General features: G+C 35.2%; 1 protein-coding gene across 10 annotated transcripts in view; it reads right to left on the reverse strand.

The window, feature by feature from the left end:
• Positions 1–21,953, reverse strand: part of FOXP2 (forkhead box P2) — a 661,054-nt gene that overhangs the window by 125,487 nt on the left and 513,614 nt on the right. For 6 of the 10 annotated variants that reach the window (XM_070787813.1, XM_070787808.1, XM_070787809.1 and 3 more), the window contains one exon: positions 18,806–18,880. The exons of the other annotated variants lie outside the window; for them this stretch is intronic. In XM_070787813.1, the coding sequence (XP_070643914.1) occupies positions 18,806–18,880 (75 nt within the window). The remainder of the gene's footprint in view (positions 1–18,805; positions 18,881–21,953) is intronic. 10 annotated transcript variants of the gene reach the window in all.

Consider the following 21,953-nt stretch of genomic DNA (forward strand, 5'->3'; position numbering starts at 1 on the left):
TCTTGGGGATGGTCTTGATCCCTGTCTCCTATACAATGTCACTGCTGCTGCTGCTGCTAAGTCGCTTCAGTCATGTCCGACTCTGTGCGACCCCATAGACGGCAGCCCACCAGGCTCCCCCATCCCTGGGATTCTCCAGGCAAGAATACTGGAGTGGGTTGCCATTTCCTTCTCCAATGCATGAAAGTGAAAAGTGAAAGTGAAGTCGCTCAGTCGTGGCCGACTCTTAGCGACCTCATGGACTGCAGCCTACTACATACAAAACAGATAATAGATAAGGATCTACTGTATAGCACAATGAACTGTACTCAATATTCTGTAATATCCTATATGGGAAAAGAATCTGAAAAATAATGGATATATATATATATATATATGTATGTATGTATAACTGAATCACTTTGCTGTACACTTGAAAATAACACAACATTGTAAATCAGCTATGGATTTGTGCTCAGTTATGTTTCAGTCATGTCCTATACAAAATAAAAAAACTGAAAATAATAAAATATACTATTGATCTGGTTTAGTATAACAGACTAAGCACCCAAGTCTACCTTCCTTCTCTACCTTTGTTTCAAAAATTACATCAGGGGTGGGAAAGTAAAATAAAAGGTGTCAGCCGAGGACCAGAAAGTTTAAGAAATCAGATATAAAGTGAGCAGAGGAAAGGTCTGGATTGACAAACAAAAGAATATGGAAAAATGCAGCCCAAAATGCCAGTAGTAAATTGTGTTCCCACAGAACACAAGGGCAAAGGTGGGCCATGGTACAATCATCAGGGGAATTAATTAAAATCCACCACTGAGAATGGACAGGCCTGTGAAACACCTACTCCTCTCACACCCTCTCCAACTCACAGAGCAAAACTCACAGAAATGGCTTTTGCCCTCAGGAAAAAGTCTGAGATGTGCATTATCAGTCTAAGAAAACAAACTGTCTGGAGAAAACACCAGTATGGTTGTAGGAATGTAAAAGGTAGGTAAGCAGAGCAGAGTTGAGAGTTAACTCTGAGATGCAATCACAGACTTAAAAGTGAAGAAGGCCATGCTAAAGGAAGAGCAGCAACTCCGGTGGCAAGAAAGTGGAGACTTGAAAGTGAAGTGTGCCTTTCAAACACATTACTGATGATGAAGGGAAAAGTTTATTGTTGAAAGAAATCTACACAACTGGGCAGAAATTTAAGATATTTAAGCGTATTATTTAAGTAATAAAGATAACCACTAGAAGAACTCAAAATAATAGTAGAAATAGACTCTAGGTTCATACACCTCACTACAACTGACATATGCTTGAAAATCTTTCTAATGACAAACCTAAAGCAACAACCATCCACTTATTTACTGTCCGTTGCTCTAGCACAACAATTCCCTCCACATTCCAAAAAGCAACAGTTGGGAAAATATGAATGGTAAGTTTCTTGAGGGCAGAGAGTATCTCATTTTCCATTTTCAAGAAAGCTAAAAACATAGAAATTAGAAAAGGTCTTTTCTTCTGGAGCTGGGGGAGAAGAGCCATTTCTCATCATTTTGGACTCTTTTATATACACTGTTTAAATGTTGTCCAGGCACTATTTAATTTTTAAAGTATTTTTAAAAGGCTAATTCAACTATGGGCCTAGGAGGTGGTTAAAAACTGAAGGGGATTGAAACAAATATTAAAGACATTTAAAAATGAAGATTAGAACATGGGAATCATCAATAAGACAGTAGAAGTGACACACTGTTTTCTTACATTCACCCAATAAACCAGCAGCTGATCTGAACTTGGAGACCTGTATGAAGCCAGTGAGAGAATGGTGGCCTCGCCTTACACGGGATAGAAGACACTTCCATATTTCGACCCTCGCTTATGCCTTTTCTCAAGTATTTATTTACACATTGTTGAAAATAATGGCAACATAAATCAGTATAACCTTAGTTGAATTAATCAGTTTTTCAATTTTAAGAATTACTCTGCTTATGTTTTTAAAGTTGGTCCATCACATAACTCAAGCTGGAATTTAGTAATAACTCAACACCTAAAATTTTAAATTAATTAAATAATGAGTACCTACCAAACTTAGCATGTAAACAGTAATAGCTTGAAAGGCTTTAAAAATACTCATATTAGTAGTGCTTTGTTAGTAAAACTACCTTTATTAATACAAACTATGATTTACAAATGCAATAGTAACAAATTTTGTACTAATTCAAGCACAATTATATATGGTAAGCAATAAACTGTTAAAATATATTTAAGCATTAAATAGAAGAATAAGCATATGAACTACTGCTTGAAATCTCAACATCTTGAATATTTCAAATAACTGTTCTGGGGAATGCTTCCTAAAAAATTATCATTTAAGATGAAAATATCTTTCATCTGCTAATCAAATATATACAGTACCATTACATAATTAAGAACAAAAATAATTTGATATAATATACAGAACAACTTTATTTAAAACAATAAAATAAAAAAAATCATTAACCAGTAACACTATGACAAGTCACTATTAAATGTATTATAAGATGCAAATATTTTAAAAATATACGTGCATATTTAATGCATGAATTGAAGTCATCAAGCATTAAGTGTCATTTAATTTAACAAATGATAATAAGGTATTTATAAATGCAATCTTGGTAAAAAAAGTAAACATCACCAAAATTACTTCCAGTAACTTGTACTATAGTAAACTTTTTCTCTCCCTACATTCCATAATTTGTTTTCTATTTCTGAAATACTTCAGCACATATTACAGACTAAGAGACAGAAAATATTTTTAACATCATATTATAAGTAGGCTTTCTTAAGTTCAACCATTATACATAAGTTGATATTTATGAGTTGCCAGGTAAAAAAATTCAACAAAGCAAGTTAGTTGTATTTTGTAGCCAAAACTCCAATAATATTATATTTCTGAAACTATCTTACTCTAAAATCTATTTTACTCAAAACAACTGGTTGGTGAAGACACAGCTTTGCACTTCACACACACAACAAAACAGCCAAATAAATAGCTAAAACTATGCTAAGTATATTCAATACAGCATAAACTGGGGCAGGACCTAAGATTCTGTATTTCTAACAGATTTCCCAGTGATGCTGTTTGCCCAAGGAACATACTGTATAGCGAGGTTCCAGATTAAATGTTTCCTAATTGTGACGAGGGCTTCGCAGGTGGTGCTAGTGGTAAAGAACCCGCCTACCAACGCAGGAGACATACGACATGCGGATTTGATCCCTAGGATGGAAAAGTACCCTGGAGGAGAGCATGGCAATCCACTCCAGTATTCTTGCCTGGAGAATCCCAAGGACAGAGGAGCCTGGCAGGCTATAGTCCATGGGGTCTCAAAGATGAGCACACAACTGAAGTGATTTAGCACACAGCACAATCATGACTAATCCTCTGAATCATCCAGAGCACTTTGTAGGAAAATACAGATTTTCTGACTTTCATTGAAAATAACAAATCTCCATGTGTGAGTGAGACCCGGAAAAATGTGGACTAGATGGTTAAGTGTGGGAAACACTGATTTAAAGACTGTTAAAATTTAACAAAAACTTCATTCTTTAGTGTTTTACTATTTTCAACAATGTTTACGTATTTCAGAAACTTTTCATGGTCAGTAAGAAAAAATTACCATTAGATGGCATATGGAGACTATCCTTTGCCATTATGTTTTCACTCAAAACTATACTTCCTTCCTGATTCTACAAAGAGATATTTAAATGAAATACTATGAATGAGAAAAGAAAAACAAAATGCCAAAGAAACAAAACAAAGGATATAACTCTTTAAAGTACCCACTGTATGCCAGCCCCTCTGCTAGATGCAGTGTGTACACTCCTCACTATGCTGCCTGGAAAAATGAAATGATATTCCTCCAAAGTCATCACAATCTATCAAAGAAAATGATGGAGCAGCTCTCCATCCCATAAATCTGCTCCCATTTATCTGTATGGGAAAAATCTGCTACCATACAGATTTTTATAGTAGCAAGATAAAACTACTTTATCCAGGAGGTGACAAACTCTAAGAATTATTCTATCTCAGAGAGCAGAGAGGAGGGAGAGACTTGAGCAGGTAAAGGTATGGAGGTAGGAAATGCTTGAGGCATATATAGGGCAGAGTGAATATTTTCATTATTTTTGAGAGTCAGTTAAAAATAGAGAATAACAAGACACATGGCAGGAGAGGGAAATTTTAGAAAAACACACTGACTCAAGAATGCCAAATAAGTGTTTTGACTGTCAAACAGAAGAGAAGATTTAACAAGACTAGAAGATTTAATGAGAGTCAAGTGTTGGTTTAAGAGAGATAAGGAAATGTAAACTAACTGAAGAAATATTGAGAGTTGCCAGAATTGGGGAAAAAATCAAAGTTTTGAGACTATGAGTTGGAACAGTGCCTGGTGTTTGCCATTCTTTTTGTATTCTTGTCTGAAGTGGGTGGAGACAGAAATCCCTGGTTTATAAGAAGTGGAAAGCACTAAGTCAAGGTGTTCAAGATAGCTGCTGCTGCTGCTGCTAAGTCGCTTTAGTCGTGTCCGACTCTGTGCGACCCCATAGATGGCAGCCTACCAGGCTCCCCCATCCCTGGGATTCTCCAGGCAAGAACACTGGAGTGGGTTGCCATTTCCTTCTCCAATGCATGAAACTGAAAAGTCAAAGTGAAGTCACTCAGTCGTGTCTGACTCCTAGCAACCCCATGGACTGCAGCCTACCAGGCTCCTCCATCCATGGGGTTTTCCAGGCAAGAGTACTGGAGTGGGTTGCCATTTATATATAAATAAATAAACACGTAAATAAATAAAGATTTTAAAAAGTTAAAACCACCAGAAAAATGCCACAGGTGGTGTGAAATAAAAGAGTGATATTAGAGGCAGAGGGACTTGAATTTGGATGTTGGCTTACTCCCGTCTTCCCTGGTGGCTCAGATGGCAAAGTGTCTGCCTACAATGCGGGAGACCCGGGTTTGATCATGGGTCAGGAACATCCCCTGGAGAAGGAAATGGCAACCCACTCCAGTACTCTTGCCTGGAAAGTCCCATGGAGGGAGGAGCCTGGTAGGCTACAGTCCATGGGGTTGCTAGGAGTCGGACACGACTGAGCGACTTCACTATGCTCAATTTCCTCAAGAGGAAAAAATAGGTGTAAGTAGGCATAATAAGACTAGAGATCTCTTCAGGAAAATTAGAGATACCAAGGGAATATTTCATGCAAAGATGGGCTCGATAACGGACAGAAATGGTATGGACCTAACAGAAGCAGAAGATATTAAGAAGAGGTGGCAAGAATACACAGAAGAACTGTACAAAAAAGAGCTTCACGACCAAGATAATCAGGATGGTGTGATCACTCACCTAGAGCCAGACATCCTGGAATGTGAAGTCAAGTGGGCCTTAGAAAGCATCACTACGAACAAAGCTAATGGAGGTGATGGAATTCCAGTTGAGCTATTTCAAATCCTGAAAGATGATGCTGTGAAAGTGCTTCACTCAATATGCCAGCAAATTTGGAAAACTCAGCAGTGGCCACAGGACTGGAAAAGGTCAGTTTTAATTCCAATCCCAAAGAAAGGCAATGCCAAAGAATGCTCAAACTACCGCACAGTTGCACTCATCTCACACGCTAATAAAGTAGTGCTCAAAATTCTCCAAGCCAGGCTTCAGCAATATGTGAACCGTGAACCTCCTGATGTTCAAGCTGGATTTAGAAAAGGCAGAGGAACCAGAGATCAAATTGCCAACATCCACTGGATCATGGAAAAAGCAAGAGAGTTCCAGAAAAACATCTATTTCTGTTTTATTGACTATGCCAAATCCTTTGACTGTGTGAATCACAATAAACTGTGGAAAATTCTGAAAGAGATGGGAATACCAGACCACCTGACCTGCCTCTTGAGAAACCTGTATGCAGATCAGGAAGCAACAGTTAGAACTGGACATGGAACAACAGACTGGTTCCAAATAGGAATAGGAGTACATCAAGGCTGTATATTGTCACCCTGCTTATTTAACTTCTATTCAGAGTACATCATGAGAAACGCTGGGCTGGAAGAAGCACAAGCTGGAATCAAGATTGCTGGGAGAAATATCAATAACCTCAGATATGCAGATGACATCACCCTTACGGCAGAAAGTGAAGAGGAATTAAAAAGCCTCTTGATGAAAGTGAAAGTGGAGAGTGAAAAAGTTGGTTTAAAGCTCAACATTCAGAAAACTAAGATCATGGCATCTGGTGCCATCACTTCATGGCAAACAGATGAGGGAACAGTGGAAACAGTGTCAGACTTTATTTTTGGGGGCTTGAAAATCACTGAAGATGGTGACTGCAGCCATGAAACTAAAAGAGGCTTACTCCTTGGAAGGAAAGTTATGGCCAACCTAGATAGCATATTCAAAAGCAGAGACATTACTTTGCCAACAAAGGTCCATCTAGTCAAGGCTATGGTTTTTCCAGTAGTCATATATGGATGTGAGAGTTGGACTGTGAAGAAGGCTGAGCACCGAAGAATTGATGCTTTTGAACTGTGGTGTTGGAGAAGACTCTTGAGAGTCCCTTGGACTGCAAGGAGATCCAACCAGTCCATTCTAAAGGAGATCAGTCCTGGGATTTCTTTGGAAGGAATGATGCTAAAGCTGAAACTCCAGTACTTTGGCCACCTCATGCGAAGAGTTGACTCATTGGAAAAGACTCTGATGCTGGAGGGATTGAGAGCAGGAGGAAAAAGGGACGACAGAAGATGAGATGGCTGGATGGCATCACTGACTCAATGGACGTGAGTCTGAGTGAACTCCAGGAGTTGGTGATGGACAGGGAGGCCTGGCGTGCTGCAATTCACAGGGTCGCAAAGAGTCGGACATGACTTAGCAACTGAACTGAACTGAGGCATAATAAAAATTACAGGATTTTCTTGGCAGTTTAGTGGTTAACACTCCATGCTTTCCACTGCAGGGAACACAGGTTCCATCCCTGGTTGGGAAACTAAGATCTCACATGCTGGCTATGGCATTGTTGGAAAAAAGCAAAAACAAATAAACACACAAACAAAAAAAAACAAACTACACAACAATTGTTTTCTATATGATAACGAGTAGGCTGGTGCCAAAGTGACCATAAATCAATTTTGTCTCATAAAACCTGACATATTTTATACTTTCACCAACACCCCAGTGGTGGGCAAAACAGAAAAACATTTAAATTCAGTTTGCAGAGCAAATTTGTTTTGTACGGAATTAAGAAATAAAAAAATAAAAAGGTTTCGTTTTCAGTAAGTATGATATAGGAATTCTTCCATCAGAAGTCACAGAAGTTGGAGATAACATACTTCCAATCATTTACCACTAATTTCTGAAACTTTACTATTTAAAATCCACTTTGTAAAGCAGAAAGATTTGCTGTTGGAAATGGGCTTCAAAAGCAAGGTCTCTTTTGAAGTCTGTCTGTTGCATCTGTCTTCCTTCCTTTCTTACTCCCTCCCTTCCTTCTTTCCTTCCTTATATTGTTTTCCTCCTACTTTAGTTTTTATTTTATGAACAGAAATGTTTTTTGGTTTAGGGAAACGTTACCCTCTCATATCTTTGTATCTATACAGCATATACTAAATTCAGGATTAAGCAGGGGACTATATGTCTAAGAGCAATTTCAGTGGTTGGTTTACTGGGTTGCTCTTAATATTTAAAACTGCCAATACAGTGAAAAAGATACTATCATAATATTTATGCATACATTTCACTCCAGTTACATGTTCTCTTTTCACTTAAAAGGTTTTCCTAAAAAGTGAAGAGCTATATTTTATTAATTACCAAAAATTAACCAATTACATAAAAAGTTCAAAATCTTCATGTATCTAAGTGTTTCATAAAATAATTAATGTTCTTCAGATTTATATTAATCCACCTTAAATTTTAAAGAAGGAAAGAAGACTCACGTTATGATTATTAGAGTCTCTTATAAGAAAATAGTTGCTAAGTTTTAACTCTAATGATTAGCTATTCATTTGGTTAAAAATATCATAAAGTTTAACAGATATGGTGAGAGTAAAGCTGTCATAACTTGAAAATTTTAACAACCATGAATATACCCTTCCCTTCTTTCATATAGTTTGTTCAAAAATAGGAATCTCTAAAAGATATCATGGCACTGTGGGAAAGGGACACAATGGTGGTCACACGGCATAAACAGATTTAGTAAATAATATAAAGAGAGGTACTAACCTAGCTATGAGTTTACTCACCTTCAAGTTAGTTTCTATTTCCTTTAAAGCTGTATTAACTCCATTTGTGCCCTTGAGGCCAGCACTCTCCCCCAATTATCTTTCAGACCTTGTTTGAACGCTATTCTTTTCCTTCTTGCTTTTTAAATCTTTTCATCTCCACTGCCACCTCTCCCCAAGACCTTTCCTCAATTCTACCCCCTCAAGCCCCCATCACATCATCTCCCTATTAATCAGTAATTTTCCCAAAGGACTAGGATGCTACTTGCTTACATATAGACTTTCAGTTACCACTCAAGTCACTGCCATGGACTATATTCTTTGAAACCACTCTTACCAAATCCAATCAGTTTATGTCTCATTTCACAGTCTTAAAACCACCTCTCAGTCTCTGACAATGCTTTTTAAAAAATCTCTCCTAGTGTTTGACTGCAGGCTCCTCATCCTTCTTATCTCCTGTCACACAGATTCACATTCTTTACTGATTATTCTTTCTTTCCTTTCACCGAATGTCTCATCTTGAAAATTCTCTGTGGTTGTCTTTCTTTTTGCAATTTTCTTCAAAACAATGAACTCTGATCTCATGCACATGGTATGACTTTCAAAGATGAATAATTTCCAAGTCATTGCTGTCTGCTGAACATGGATATTGTCCCAGCAATGCAAATATACCTCCCAAAGAACCTTTATCACCTTCAACTTCCTATTGTCCACCATCAATCTTCAATGTTCTTGTTATCACTAGGTTCCAATTTAAACAAAAACAAATATCGAGGCACAAAATAGCAGCAATCTCAATATTTTTGTGTTCCTCCAAAAAACTGTCAACATACTTTTTATATCAAAGTGCTGTATTCTCCCTTAAATTTGTCCTCTTGTTTCCTTACTCTGTCCTTCCCATAGTTAAGATTATACTTTAAAAATTTTTGGACAATATTCTCTCACCTAGACACACTAACTCCAGTATTTTTCTATTTCCAATCACTTCTTACTTTTGTTCCCAAGAAAGAAAGAAGAAAATGAAAGGTAGTCGCTCAATCATGTCTGACTCTTTGTGACCCTGTGGACAATAGCCTATCAGGCTCCTCTGTCCATGGAATTCTCCAGGCAAGAGTACTGGAGTGGGTTGCCATTTCCTTCTGCAGGGGATCTTCCTGACCCAGGGATTTAACTCAGGTCTCCTGCATTGCAGGTAGATTCTTTACCATTTGAGCCACCAGGGAAGCCCCAAAGATATCTTTAGATAGTCTATTTATGTTACATCAACTTCATTGCTCACAATCTTGCAGAATACTTAAGGATCTTCTAAAAAGCTACCTCAAACTTCTAATTCCAGTTGTGGTCCATTTAAAGACTGAATATCAACTAAGACTATTTAAAGACTGTATATCAAGCTTTCTCCATAATGTTTTCCAATTCCCCAGATACATTATGCCCTATCTCAAAAGCCACCTAACTTTTTTTTTTTTTCTTTCTCTTCTACAACTTAGCTTATTCTATTCTCAATCCCTGGAATGTGCTCTATCCTTCTAGTTTGATGAACTTCTGTGTTTTTGTTTTGTTTTTTCCCCCCTCAAAACTTTACCTCAAATAAACCTCTTCCATTTACCCATCCTCAATTCCTTGGTACAATGATTAAACCTCTTTTCACAGTTTGCATTGATTTTTCAGCCCTAAATTATGTATTTTCCATTTTCATACTGTACACTTTTCAAATGCAGTGATCATTATTTTACTGAAAATTTTTGTAGCATGGTAAGTTATACATAGGATGTGCTTAGTGAATATGTGTTGAATAGAACTGAGTATCAGGGACTATGTAAGAATAATTCCAATTAATACAGACATACAAGATCAAAAGAGTGATCAATGTAGACTACATTGTTGAAAAAGTATTCATGTGGGGTAGTAATTGAGCTGGACTTCATATAACAAGTAGAATCTGATTGGCTGATCAGAAAAAGGAGGAGGTTACAGAGCAATAACAGCACAAGAAAAGGAATAGGAAAAAAAATGGAATATTGAGTGTTTGCAAACAGAAAGGAGATATATCAGGCAGAACACAACATTTATTCGTGAAATAATAGAGGATAAGGTAGAGAAAGGAAAAGAGCCCAGTGGTAGGGGCACATAATTGCAAGGCTTAGGTTTGTAAAGCTTTATCCAGTGGACACTGGGAAGTCATTAAAAACTGTACACAAGTTATGAGGAAAGAGAAAGGAGCAATTATTTATCCTATGATGGTATCAATAAAATAGAGTTTACATGCTAATTAACAATGATAGAATTGATCATTCCAGACACTTTGTAGGACTTTTCTAGAAGCACAATTTCTCACCAAATTCTTATCTCTGTACTCATTTCTACAGCTTTAAGTAGTCAATTTACAACAAGTGCTATGAATATATTTTACAAGATCAAAGTTGTATGTTAGTCACTTAGTGTTTTCATCTGGTCAATTCAAGCACCCATTCTGAGCTTTGCCTATTTAAGTGGTTTTGATATTTCAATATCAGACTTAAAGTACTATACTGCCCCCCTTTTCTTTATGTTTTAAAGTCAGGATGACTCATTGATCACTTATTTTCAACTATTAAGACATAGTATTTGTCTGACAGATAGTAGACAATCTAAAAAGCCAACAAAATTCTATTTAGCAACTGGTCTTGCTTGTGTAGGAAATAAAGGAAAATAAAGAGAAAATGTAAAAGATTAAAACTGGAAGTATTAAGCATATTCTTCTAAAATTAGCAATGTTCTTTAAAACTTTAAAAAATAAGTCTTTTTTTTTTTTTTTCTTTCCTTTTAGCTGAAGTCCTAACAAAAGAACAAAAGCAATAAATCAACAGTCTGGGAATTTGCGATTCACTTTATAACATTTCTGGGAGAATCATTAAAGATCCTTGAATTTTTATTTCCTAAAACCTCAACTTATAAATAGGATTATCTCATAGATCTTATTGAAATCTTAAAAGTGTCTTTAAGAAACCACAAGTAGTCTGGTAATATGCACAGTAATTTCAAAAGTGATCAAAACTTATCTGGTTTTTTAAAACCTGTGATCAGTACACATGATTAGCAAACATTTAGAAAAACTGAATGGTTTCTTTCTTTGACAGATATGCATAATTAAAATTAAAATACACATATGTATAATATTATACATATGAACTGTGGCTTAAGAAAAAGAACTGTCAAACCATCAATAGTTTCCCCTTAATTCAATGACTAATGGAGAGATATAAGGAAAGTCACTCAGATTCTTTAGTTTTCTCAACTGTAAAACAGAGGAGTTGAAATAATAATTCTAAAGGCTCCTTTAAGCTAACGTGTCCTATCAGTCATTCCACGGCTGAAATGCACGTTGTTTGGACACCCTCTCCTCTTTATTTTGGCGATGCACTAGCAGGGCATGACCCCTCTAATAAAGCAGAAGGACTACATGCATAATATACAGAAAGACAAGGTCAAACATGCAAAAAAGTATGTTTCCAGCCTCAATATGTAAAAAAAATATACTTTTAACTCTTAAGAGAGTATGAGATATGCAACTTATAGGTAACATGGACTTAAGGAGAAATAATGATTAAACAACAGTACACATGTTAATTCTTTTATTTCTTTTAATTTTATATCGGTTACTGTTAGGTAGGTAGAATAGGAAAAAGGAGTCCAGAAAGGCAGTGGCTAAAAGACAAAGAAGGGAAAAGCCCACAAAAATAGAACAAAGGAAGGTCCAAGGACTGGGATGAAGACCACAGGTAGAACAAACAGCACTCCTGGCTAGCCCGATTTACACAGGGCCGGTCCAGGGGGAGGAGAAAAAACATAAAAAGAGGAGCCAAAGGGCCAGGTGTCTCTCTGTCTGTCTCTCGCTCTCTTTCTCTATCTCTGTCTCTCTTTCTTCTCTTCGCATCTTTTGGGTCGGCATGCCCTCACGCCTCGAGGATATATTTTCCTTTATTTTCTAAATAAAACTGAGCTGTAACACGGAGCTGTAACACTGATCTGTCCAAGAGCTGTGACACGGTCTGTCCCAGGGCTGTAACGCTGGTCTGTCACTTCAAATTTTTATTGTGATGAGACAGAACCGAGGAAATTCTACACTCCCCCAGCAGTTACCTTTGTATTAAGAAAATATTCACTAGGTTTGCGTATATAACATTAAATTCTTAAACCTTTACACTTGTTTATCAAATTTTGATATTACTTTACCAACATTCTCTCTCAAATTACACAACTGTATGTGAATTTATGAATCATGCTTACTTTAATAAGAATTTATCTCCAATATATTTACCTGAGACTTCCCTTTCACTGTAGTATCTCTTAAGAATACTCTTAGTAAAGAGAACTTAAGATCTCTCAAGATCTCTTGAGATTTCTTACTCTCATTCTATACAATCTGTTTTAAGCCCCTCTAAATATTCTACACAAAAATCCTAAATTAAAATAAAGATATTATAGTTATCCTGGAATGTGATGTTACAAGACACTGGATCTGAGTGATAGATTACTTCTGCCAATATTCTAAAATATCCCACACTATCTCTCTTAAGAGAGAACAGGAAGCTCCCTGCTAGAATGATAATGACAACTTCAGGGAAAATAACTTAGGAACGTAGTTGCAAGAGCTGGAGCATTTCATGCAGCTCCTTAATGTTAAATATGACAGAAGTTCCATCCTGAAAAGCTTAACATACATTGTATAAGACTTTATTCTTTATTTTATCAGTAGTGTGAATCTATTTGCACCAAATTTATTATCATTCTGATAAAGAATATAATTAACTGAAGTAAACAAGTGCAATTTCATCTTAGTTGTATGGTGCATTATGTGATTATAGCATGACTGAATTCTGGTAATAGTAAGCTTTCTGAACTCCACTGGATAAAGGTTTAAAGTACAATTTCATGTTTATATTTAAAGTACAGTGTGCAGTTTCAGATTTATATTTGAATGCCATTGGGAATCATGTACTGCTTAACTTGATATCCTAAGGATTAAATATATGAAAAATTTATTTATAAATACTTTTATGTAAATATATGGTTGCATAAATGGTGCCAATAATAAAAATGTGATTCTGTAATTTGTCAATACTGTGCACAACTCATTTTACCTAATGAAAATTTAAAATGTAAAAAATTTAACTGCAGAAGAACAGAAAGGAAAATGAATTGTAGATAGAACTCAATAAAAAAACATCATTTTACACAACTGATCTTTTAGATATGTATGTGTATGTGCTCATGGGGTGTGCAAATTTATACACTAGGATGACTTGTTTTTGTGCCTTTCACTGACTATGCTACAATAAGTGATGTAGAAATATACAAGGAACAGAAATACAAGTAATAAATATAGAATACACAGTTTATCAATGATGTTAAGAAATATGCAAGAACTATAGAGTGAACTGTTAAAAGTTAATGCATATTATATTTCATATTTGTAGAGACTCCAAATGACTCTAGTAGCTCATTACAAATAACTTTAAATGCAAAAGCAAAAATACATTCTGCTCGAATGGGCACCATAAATGCACATTATTGCCACATACATATTCTAGTGTGTGTATCAATTTATTTGATGAAAAATATATTAACAACAACAAAACCAGATAACTAAATAAATAATCCTTTCATCAGCCCCTGATTTCTGCCACACTAATGCTTTGGTGAATCATCAAGGGGAGTAAATTATTCATTATAAATTTCAAAGAAGAGTCTCCATTGAAAAAGCTCTGCCTTGGTCCTTCTTGGAACCAACATCAAGAGAATTCATGGCAGTCTCAAATATTGCAGTAAAATAGAAGGTGAGAGGTAAATTGCTCAAGAGAGGTGTCTAGAATGAACTGAGCTCAGGGAGCTACATCCTAGCTGAGTGAGGTGTGTAAAGATAATTATTAATATCTTGAGTTACACTAGGAAAGAAAAAGATTAATCAAGAAGTTGCATACAAATGTCAGTCAAGGCTTTAAAAACTGAAATCTATATTCGCTTTCCAATGGAAAACCTAGAAGGTTTTTAATAGTAGCTCTAAATACAGTCACTATAATATAGCATATTGGCATTAACAAATCATTTGTAATATAAGTGTTTGAAATATTTGATTATCTTAATTTCATATCAAAGGACTTAGTATAATATCAGTCCTATTGTAATAGGACAAATTACTCAAAATAAACATGATGAATTAACAAATCTGATCTACATTGCTTCAAAATAAATTCAAACTTATACTAACACACATTCACACTAATAACAAGCAGTTACATCTTGCAATACAGGTTTTATAGGAAGGAGTTTCCAAAAAATTTACCACAACATTATCCCATCTGGTTAATTGTCTCCAGCTTGTTAGTTAAAATTATCAACACCACTACTAAGTAGTAATTTATCTCTAATTCTTGGTTAATCTCTGCTAATACATTTATAACAGAAAAGGGAAGAAATTAATTGGTGATAAACTGGCACTCCACATGCATTCCCTAATTCCTTATTTTCATGTGTTCTGGCTGGATACAGACAGCTAATGGTACAATCACTTTTGCTAACATTCTTTTCCCATGATTTTCTTTGACTGCCAGAGGACATCGTTTAGGTCCTGTGAGGCAGGGTTCTTTCTCTTTCACTCAGCTTAACAAATCAGAAAACATTTAGATAACTGATTTTTGTGAGTGAAAAAATTAGTGTGTGACTTAAATTAATGAGTATTTTCCACTCAATAAGCAACATTTCCATCTTGGTCATGGTATAAGTTAATATCCAAAACCTCTTGCTTAGTGTTAATACCAAATATCAATACATATTTAAATTTATGTCAAACAGAATTGCCTCTTTGGTCCAAGCAAGAGTATATTGATGATACCCCGGATACCGATCAAGTCAGACATCTGCTGCATACTTTCTGTGTGTTAGTCATTAAGCTAAGTGGTTTTGGGGTTATCAAATGTAAACCTATTACCACTCTATGAGGTAGATACTATCTACCTAATTTTACTATCTGTCCTAATTTTACAGATTGCAAACATAAGGCTAAAAAAAGTCAAGTAATTACCCAGTATTCAATTTAGAAAGCTGATTCCAGAGTCCACAGGACAGATTATTTGGTACTGGGTAACATTTATGGAAAGCCTAAAAAGAGAGAGAAATTTGGAACAGAAAAAGATTCTTAAAACCATCATTGTCCTCTTTTCCTTAATTTCTCCAATCCACAATTCCCATCAAAATGAAACATTTAGGAGGCAATCATAATAGAGTCAAGATCTGTAGGGAAAAAGACCCGAGGTGGTCAATGTAATTTAATTTGAATGTGATACATAACAGCTAGACCAAGACCAACCAAGTCTTACTTTTAATTTATAGATCCAACAAATTTTGTTCATCAAAATATGCATATGATCCAGTGGTAAATGTTTTGAAATTAAGACCCCAAAGACAAAGCCTGAGCATTCTGCATAATTGCCTTAACAGTTAGAACCAACAGGCAGAGTCCTATGTAAAACAGTATTCCTATAGGTGTAAAAACCTGCAGTAAAGACTAACAGTACTATTATCTGCAGGTACGTGCTAATAAGGGCATTCAGGCAGATGAAGTGTCAACAGGGTCAATCTCTTGAGGAGTGAACTTGGGTTACTACCATGTGTCAGGGAAACCGAAGGTTGTGAAATTTAGGATTGTAGCCAGGGAAAAAAGAAAGGCATCAATACTATTACGAAAGTCTGAAAGAAAAGTAAACTAAAAATTTGCCAGATTAGAGTTAAATATACACCATTTGAAAAAACTGAGTGTGAAAAGCAAGTATTGATAAGTAACCTCTTACAGGGAAACTCACTTACTCTCATATTCATGTCTTTTAAAGCCAGAACTCAATGCCTTTCTCTTATAAAATTCAAACTTATAATAAGAATATTAAATTGTTACTCTTAGAATATTAAATGTACAACTTATGGAGCTCAAAGATTTCCTAAAAAAAAAAAAAAAAGGTAGAAACAGTTTAAGATTTACAATTTTTAGGTAGAGATGATATAAGTAATTGTGGGTACAATTACTACTGCCCAGAATTGCAATGAATTAGTAGATGCACATTATACATAGTCTATTAGTGTAATCTCCAGTAATCTCCGGAGAAGGCAATGGCACCCCACTCCAGTACTCTTGCCTGGAAAATCCCATGGACGGAGGAGCCTGGTAGGCTGCAGTCCATGGGGTCACTAAGAATCGGACACGACTGAGCGACTTCACTTTCACTTTTCACTTTCCTGCATTGGAGAAGGAAATGGCAACCCACTCCAGTGCTCTTGCCTGGAGAATCCCAGGGATGGGGGAGCTTGGTGGCTGCCGTCTATGGGGTCACATGGAGTTGGACACGACTGAAGTGACTTAGCAGTAGCAGCCAGTAATCTCATGGTGTTCAGACTTACTCAAGTACCACCCCAGCATATTAGTAATAATAAAATTTAACAAATACTAAGAGAGAGAGCCATGCTCATCACACAGAAACTGTCAACTACAAATAATAAATAGTCTGTTTTAGTTTGCATCTGGATCTTAAATTACATTATATAGCCATTTTAGCTCACAAAAAGTTTGCATCTAACATAATCAATAAAGGAAATAAGCCCCTACTTAGTACTGAATGTTTCCCTGGTGCTGTGAAGTCCAGAAGCATCATTTGCAAAGTCACTCTGTGACTAATCTGAAACATTAAATTTGGTGCACTTCAGGGATGGTAAACACCCGATCCATGCACCGTCATGCTCTTTTTACCCACCAACCACAGAAGACCTCACTAATTTATGCTGGCTTGCTTTCTACCTTGGAGACTAACTATAGTCTCAAATACATGGCATAATCTCAGACTCGTGTTCAACACAGTATTCAAGGCAGTCATGAACGACGTGGTAGGCCCCTGGAAAGACCAATACATTGGTAATCTCACAAACTTGGGCTATAAATTCAGGCTTGCCATTGAGGAACTGCACGGCACTTGTGGGCCATTTATTTAATTTCTCCACAGTTTGTTTTCATTCAGAAAACATTTCAGTGAAAAGATATAATGCTATGAATTTATATTTCTGTCAGTAGAATAGAGAATAATTTTTTAAAGGTAGAAGCAGATTTACATAAAGAACAAAATATTATTAGTTAAGCCATCTCACTCTTCAGGCTAAAGAAAACAATTTTTCCATTGAGATTATTTTAGGAAAAAGTGTTACCAATTAGGAATACTGCCTGCTTAACTTTTAATGCAGCATTTTTAAAGTATATTTTTGAATTAATCTTCTTTACTAAGTTAAAATACATAGCTATTTTTGAAGTTTAACTTAAATTTATTTTCTTCAAAACATACAGCAAAAACTTAGAAATTAAGATTATTTTAGTCTTTCACATAAATTTACATAATTTGAGCAAAACTTACCACTACTTCTTAATTTTTGCTATTCTTTCAAAAGTTATTACTATTATTAGGAGGACAACACTTTAGAATTAAAATGAATGAAACCCTAAACTAGGTTATTTCAGACTATTATAAATCCTAATTTCATATACAAAATTTATTACCAGTCCCCTGCATTCAGTAGTTCCATAAAACAGTATGTTATCGCTTTTTTCACTTCTATTTTTGCTTTGCATCTAACATTTTAAAAAATGTTTAAAGATTGTACATTTTCCACAAAGAATAGCATTCCATGTTAATCTGACACTATTTTTATTGATAAAAATCTTTCTTTTTTTAACCAAGGTATGAAATTAGATATCTCTATTTTATTATTTGGTTATGAGTCTACAATCATAAATTAAGAAATATTACATATATGGTAGTAAAAAATATTTTTTGGGTGAGATAGTTTAGGAATATTCTAGACCATAGAACCTAAAAAACTACATCAATTCTTCAAGAAACAATCAAAAATTCTATAAATTAAAATATATGACTTACATATTTAGAGATTCCTTAGGAATACAGGTAATGTCCATGCTAAATAGAAACATGAAGTTGCTCTATTTAAAAATTCTTGAATGGCCACTTCAGGACTGCTATTCATTTCCAAGGCTAACTGGTATGTGAATTGGGTCACAAAAGCAATTTTCATTGAATATTATAGTCTAAAGAGACAAATTATACTCGGTGACAGAATATGTAAAAAGAGGCCTTGGCATATTTATATGTTAACTTGCAGAACTCAGAATAGCAAAAATTCCCTAAAATATTTATTGTATAATCTCCATTTATTTTATGCATATCAATAACATCTCATCAAATTATTCCTAAATCTGTTCCAGAAAGCATAGTGTTTCAAGAAAAGTACAGTGATGAAACAGCCATACACTCTTACATATGTAAAGTAAACTTTAATGTCATCAATTCACAGAAACTGTGATCTATAAGTGATGAAACATAATTGAAGTAAGAATATAAGAGCCAGCAGAAAAAAACTACATCTGTGCCTTAACATTAGTCATCTCTTGATCGTCTTCACGATTATATGGCAGTGGCTAACAGAAAATGACAGACCATCTATTTAGTGGGGTTGGGTCTACGGCCTTATATGTAGTAGCTGAATCTCTAATTGTCCAGTGTAACTTACTGCAAATGTGTTGTGAGGATGCCCATCACCAGAAGAGTGGCCACAGACACATAATTTTGTTTCTGGAAGCAATTCCTAGATTAAACAAAGAGAATCAGGAGTTGGCTTTTTTCCCCCAATCTTATGCTAATAATGTACATTATTATTTAAGAAAATTATTTTGGATTATTATCTTGATAGGTCAACCTAGATAAAACTATCCCACCTTTGTATCACAGCTAATAATAGTATACATTTTAAAACTAGGAATGATTTGGCAGATGTTAATTTGAATACTTGAACATATGAATTAATCACTAACAAAAATTATTGATCTACCATGATCTTGACTTAAGAATCTTCTCATTTCTAAGCTAAACTTATAGCCAATGTTAATAAATACTCCCACAACTTTAAATGGTACTATGATTTTAGAGTACGGGTTGCTATTTGTCTTCAAACTTTATCTTTTTCACACAAGCTAACTGTTGACTCGTCAATTACAACCAATATAAATGAACATAAAGCCTGTCTTGTCATGAAATGTGAGAACAATCACAAGAACCTCATTTAATAAACTGTCTAGGCTCTGCATTACTACAACACAAATATTGCCATTAAATATATATTTAAGACTATGGAGCCAAACTCCATAATCTCTGATAAAACCTGTTGAATTATGTCATTTGTATTGAAAACTACTCTATATACTCAAATGAACGGTTTGCAATTTTATCTGTAAAAGTAAAGTGATTATTTATTGATAAATGACATGAAATGTCATTTTTTACCTAAGTAGTATTAGACATTTCAAAAGATTTTGTCTGAAGGGCAAAAGGATTACACTGCATTTGAATAGACCATGTGACAACACATCCTTAGACTTCATGTATGATATGAAAGGATGATCCCCATTCGTAAGATACACAAGGGAAATTATAAGTATATCAGAAGAGAAGAAAAGCAAGGAGGAATGTGGTAGGGGTGTCAAGGAGTATTTGTAGTGGTTTGATGCATGTAAATATTACATCTTATAAATAATTCTTTTCAAATACATCTCTGAAGTTCAGGGACTCTGTTTAAGAAACGGATTGTATATGCTTTACATGACTATGTGTCATTTTTTTTTCAAGATAAGAGCAACCTTAATTCAAACAGAAAAAAACAAAAATGGCTTCCCAAATATTCTTCTCCTCCAGTTTCCTATGAAGAAGTATGTCACCTGACACTGGCAGATGAGGAAAATATGTTCAAGTTATATTTTGCTGTCAGAATCCAACAAACACGTTTTCATCTAAATTATTTTGTCAACAGCCTTGTAGTACCCTTGCTAACCTTATTTGGCACCAGTGAATAATTAGATACACAGGGGTGTGACTCCAATTGAAGGTGTTGGCATTGTAGCACTCTGTGAAAATATTAACTATGAGGTTAACTCCAATTTTCTCTTCTTTAATTAAATGCACATGGTACTAATGAGGTAACCTACTGTTCCTTGATAGCACTAATTAGCTAAGAGGAGAGTACACTCTCACACTGCAATTTAAACCTAAAAATAAGGTTGAAATATGCTAATTGCAGGCAATTTAAAACAGTACAAGTTGAAGAACTAGTCATAATAAGAGAAACTGACTGCTTTACAGTTAGGCAGCTGTAACTTTGGTTAAAATCAAAACAAGCCACATGATTTTTGGACTGCTATTTAACAAGGTCATACACATCTGAAAATTAAAAAAAAAAAAAAAGAAATGCTACTCCATACCACAGAAATGAACCAACTAACAAAAAATGCTCAGATCGACATTTGTCTACCTAAAACCAAAAATGGTTAGAACTCCAAAAGTACCTCAACACTATTTATATTTAGTGCTGAAAATGAAATTCCGTAAGTAAGCAACATCACCTTAAGCTCTTTCAAGAGCACTCAACTTAAATATTGTACTTTGTGTCTCCAACACAGACAAAACATGTTGGGTGCTGGAGGTTTGCCATCCCAATCACAAGCTCTGAGGGAAGATTTAGAGATGACTAAAAAACAGGACATTTCCAGACCAGATACAAGTATATTGATAAAAATACACAAAAGATGCTATGGAATAAAATGGTGTAGGCACCATTTAAAGAATATAGGTGCCAAAATTAACTGAAGGATTTCATTGTAAGAGGGAGATTTTTGCTACTTCTACAGATTGCAGTTATGGGTTGAGAGCAGCCTGAAGCATCACTGTGAGAATTTTCTCCATTCTCAGCTCAAATGACTCATAAATGTAATTTCAGTAAATCTAAGTATAATCCAAACATATCTTCTTTAATTGTGTCTCAAAAATTTACACAATATGATTTCAACCAATAACCACTGAGGTAACTTTGACAAACAAAATTCTAAAGGACCTTCTGAAGCCATTGCATATTTTTGTTAATCCAAAACTTTGTTTAACCAAAGCAATCATCAGCTGACAGTGCCAAATCATTCCTGTTGCTGGAGATAAAAATACAGCAAATAAAAATGATACTGTCATTAATCTATCCTTGGAGATAAAAGAGATAGGACTGTCCCACAGTATGGACTTGCAGTGACACTTCTGTGCAGTCATTTTGCATGCAAAATTATAAGTTTAAACAATCAAGAGAGTTGAACAAGCAATAAAAAGTCAAAAATCAAAATTTGTAAAAAGAGAAAGTCAACTTAATCTTATGTTTACTGAAGAACAATACCTTGGAAAAAAGTAAACCGTTTAAAAGGTCAAGTCTTTTAAGTAACTCCCAATTAGTAACTCCAGGAGTTAAAAGGATGTGCGAGTAAACTGCACTGCCATTAGCCCATCATCACGTCTTGCCAAAAAGCTTGGTTGAAGAAACTGCTTTGAAAAAACCCACCAAGCTTCTCCTGGCTGTCCTAGAGCTCTCTACAACAGAAGGAGACAGAATGTTGGCAAGAGATGCTAATCAACCTCCAACCAACTATGCTTGAACAGATCCATGAGGTTGCAGGTCTGTAAAAGGGTAGCAAGGCAAATGAAATCATACAGTCATTGGAGGCAACCTGACATGATCCAGCAAATCACAGGGAAACACAATATGAATGGATGTTTTAAGTGTTTGCATCTGTTTCAGATAAGCACCAAAGAACATTTTAAGAGTGAAAAGGCCATGACAATGTACTGGAATG

The sequence above is a fragment of the Bos indicus genome, chromosome 4, assembly GCF_029378745.1.
Source record: "Bos indicus isolate NIAB-ARS_2022 breed Sahiwal x Tharparkar chromosome 4, NIAB-ARS_B.indTharparkar_mat_pri_1.0, whole genome shotgun sequence".
NCBI lineage: Eukaryota > Metazoa > Chordata > Mammalia > Artiodactyla > Bovidae > Bos > Bos indicus.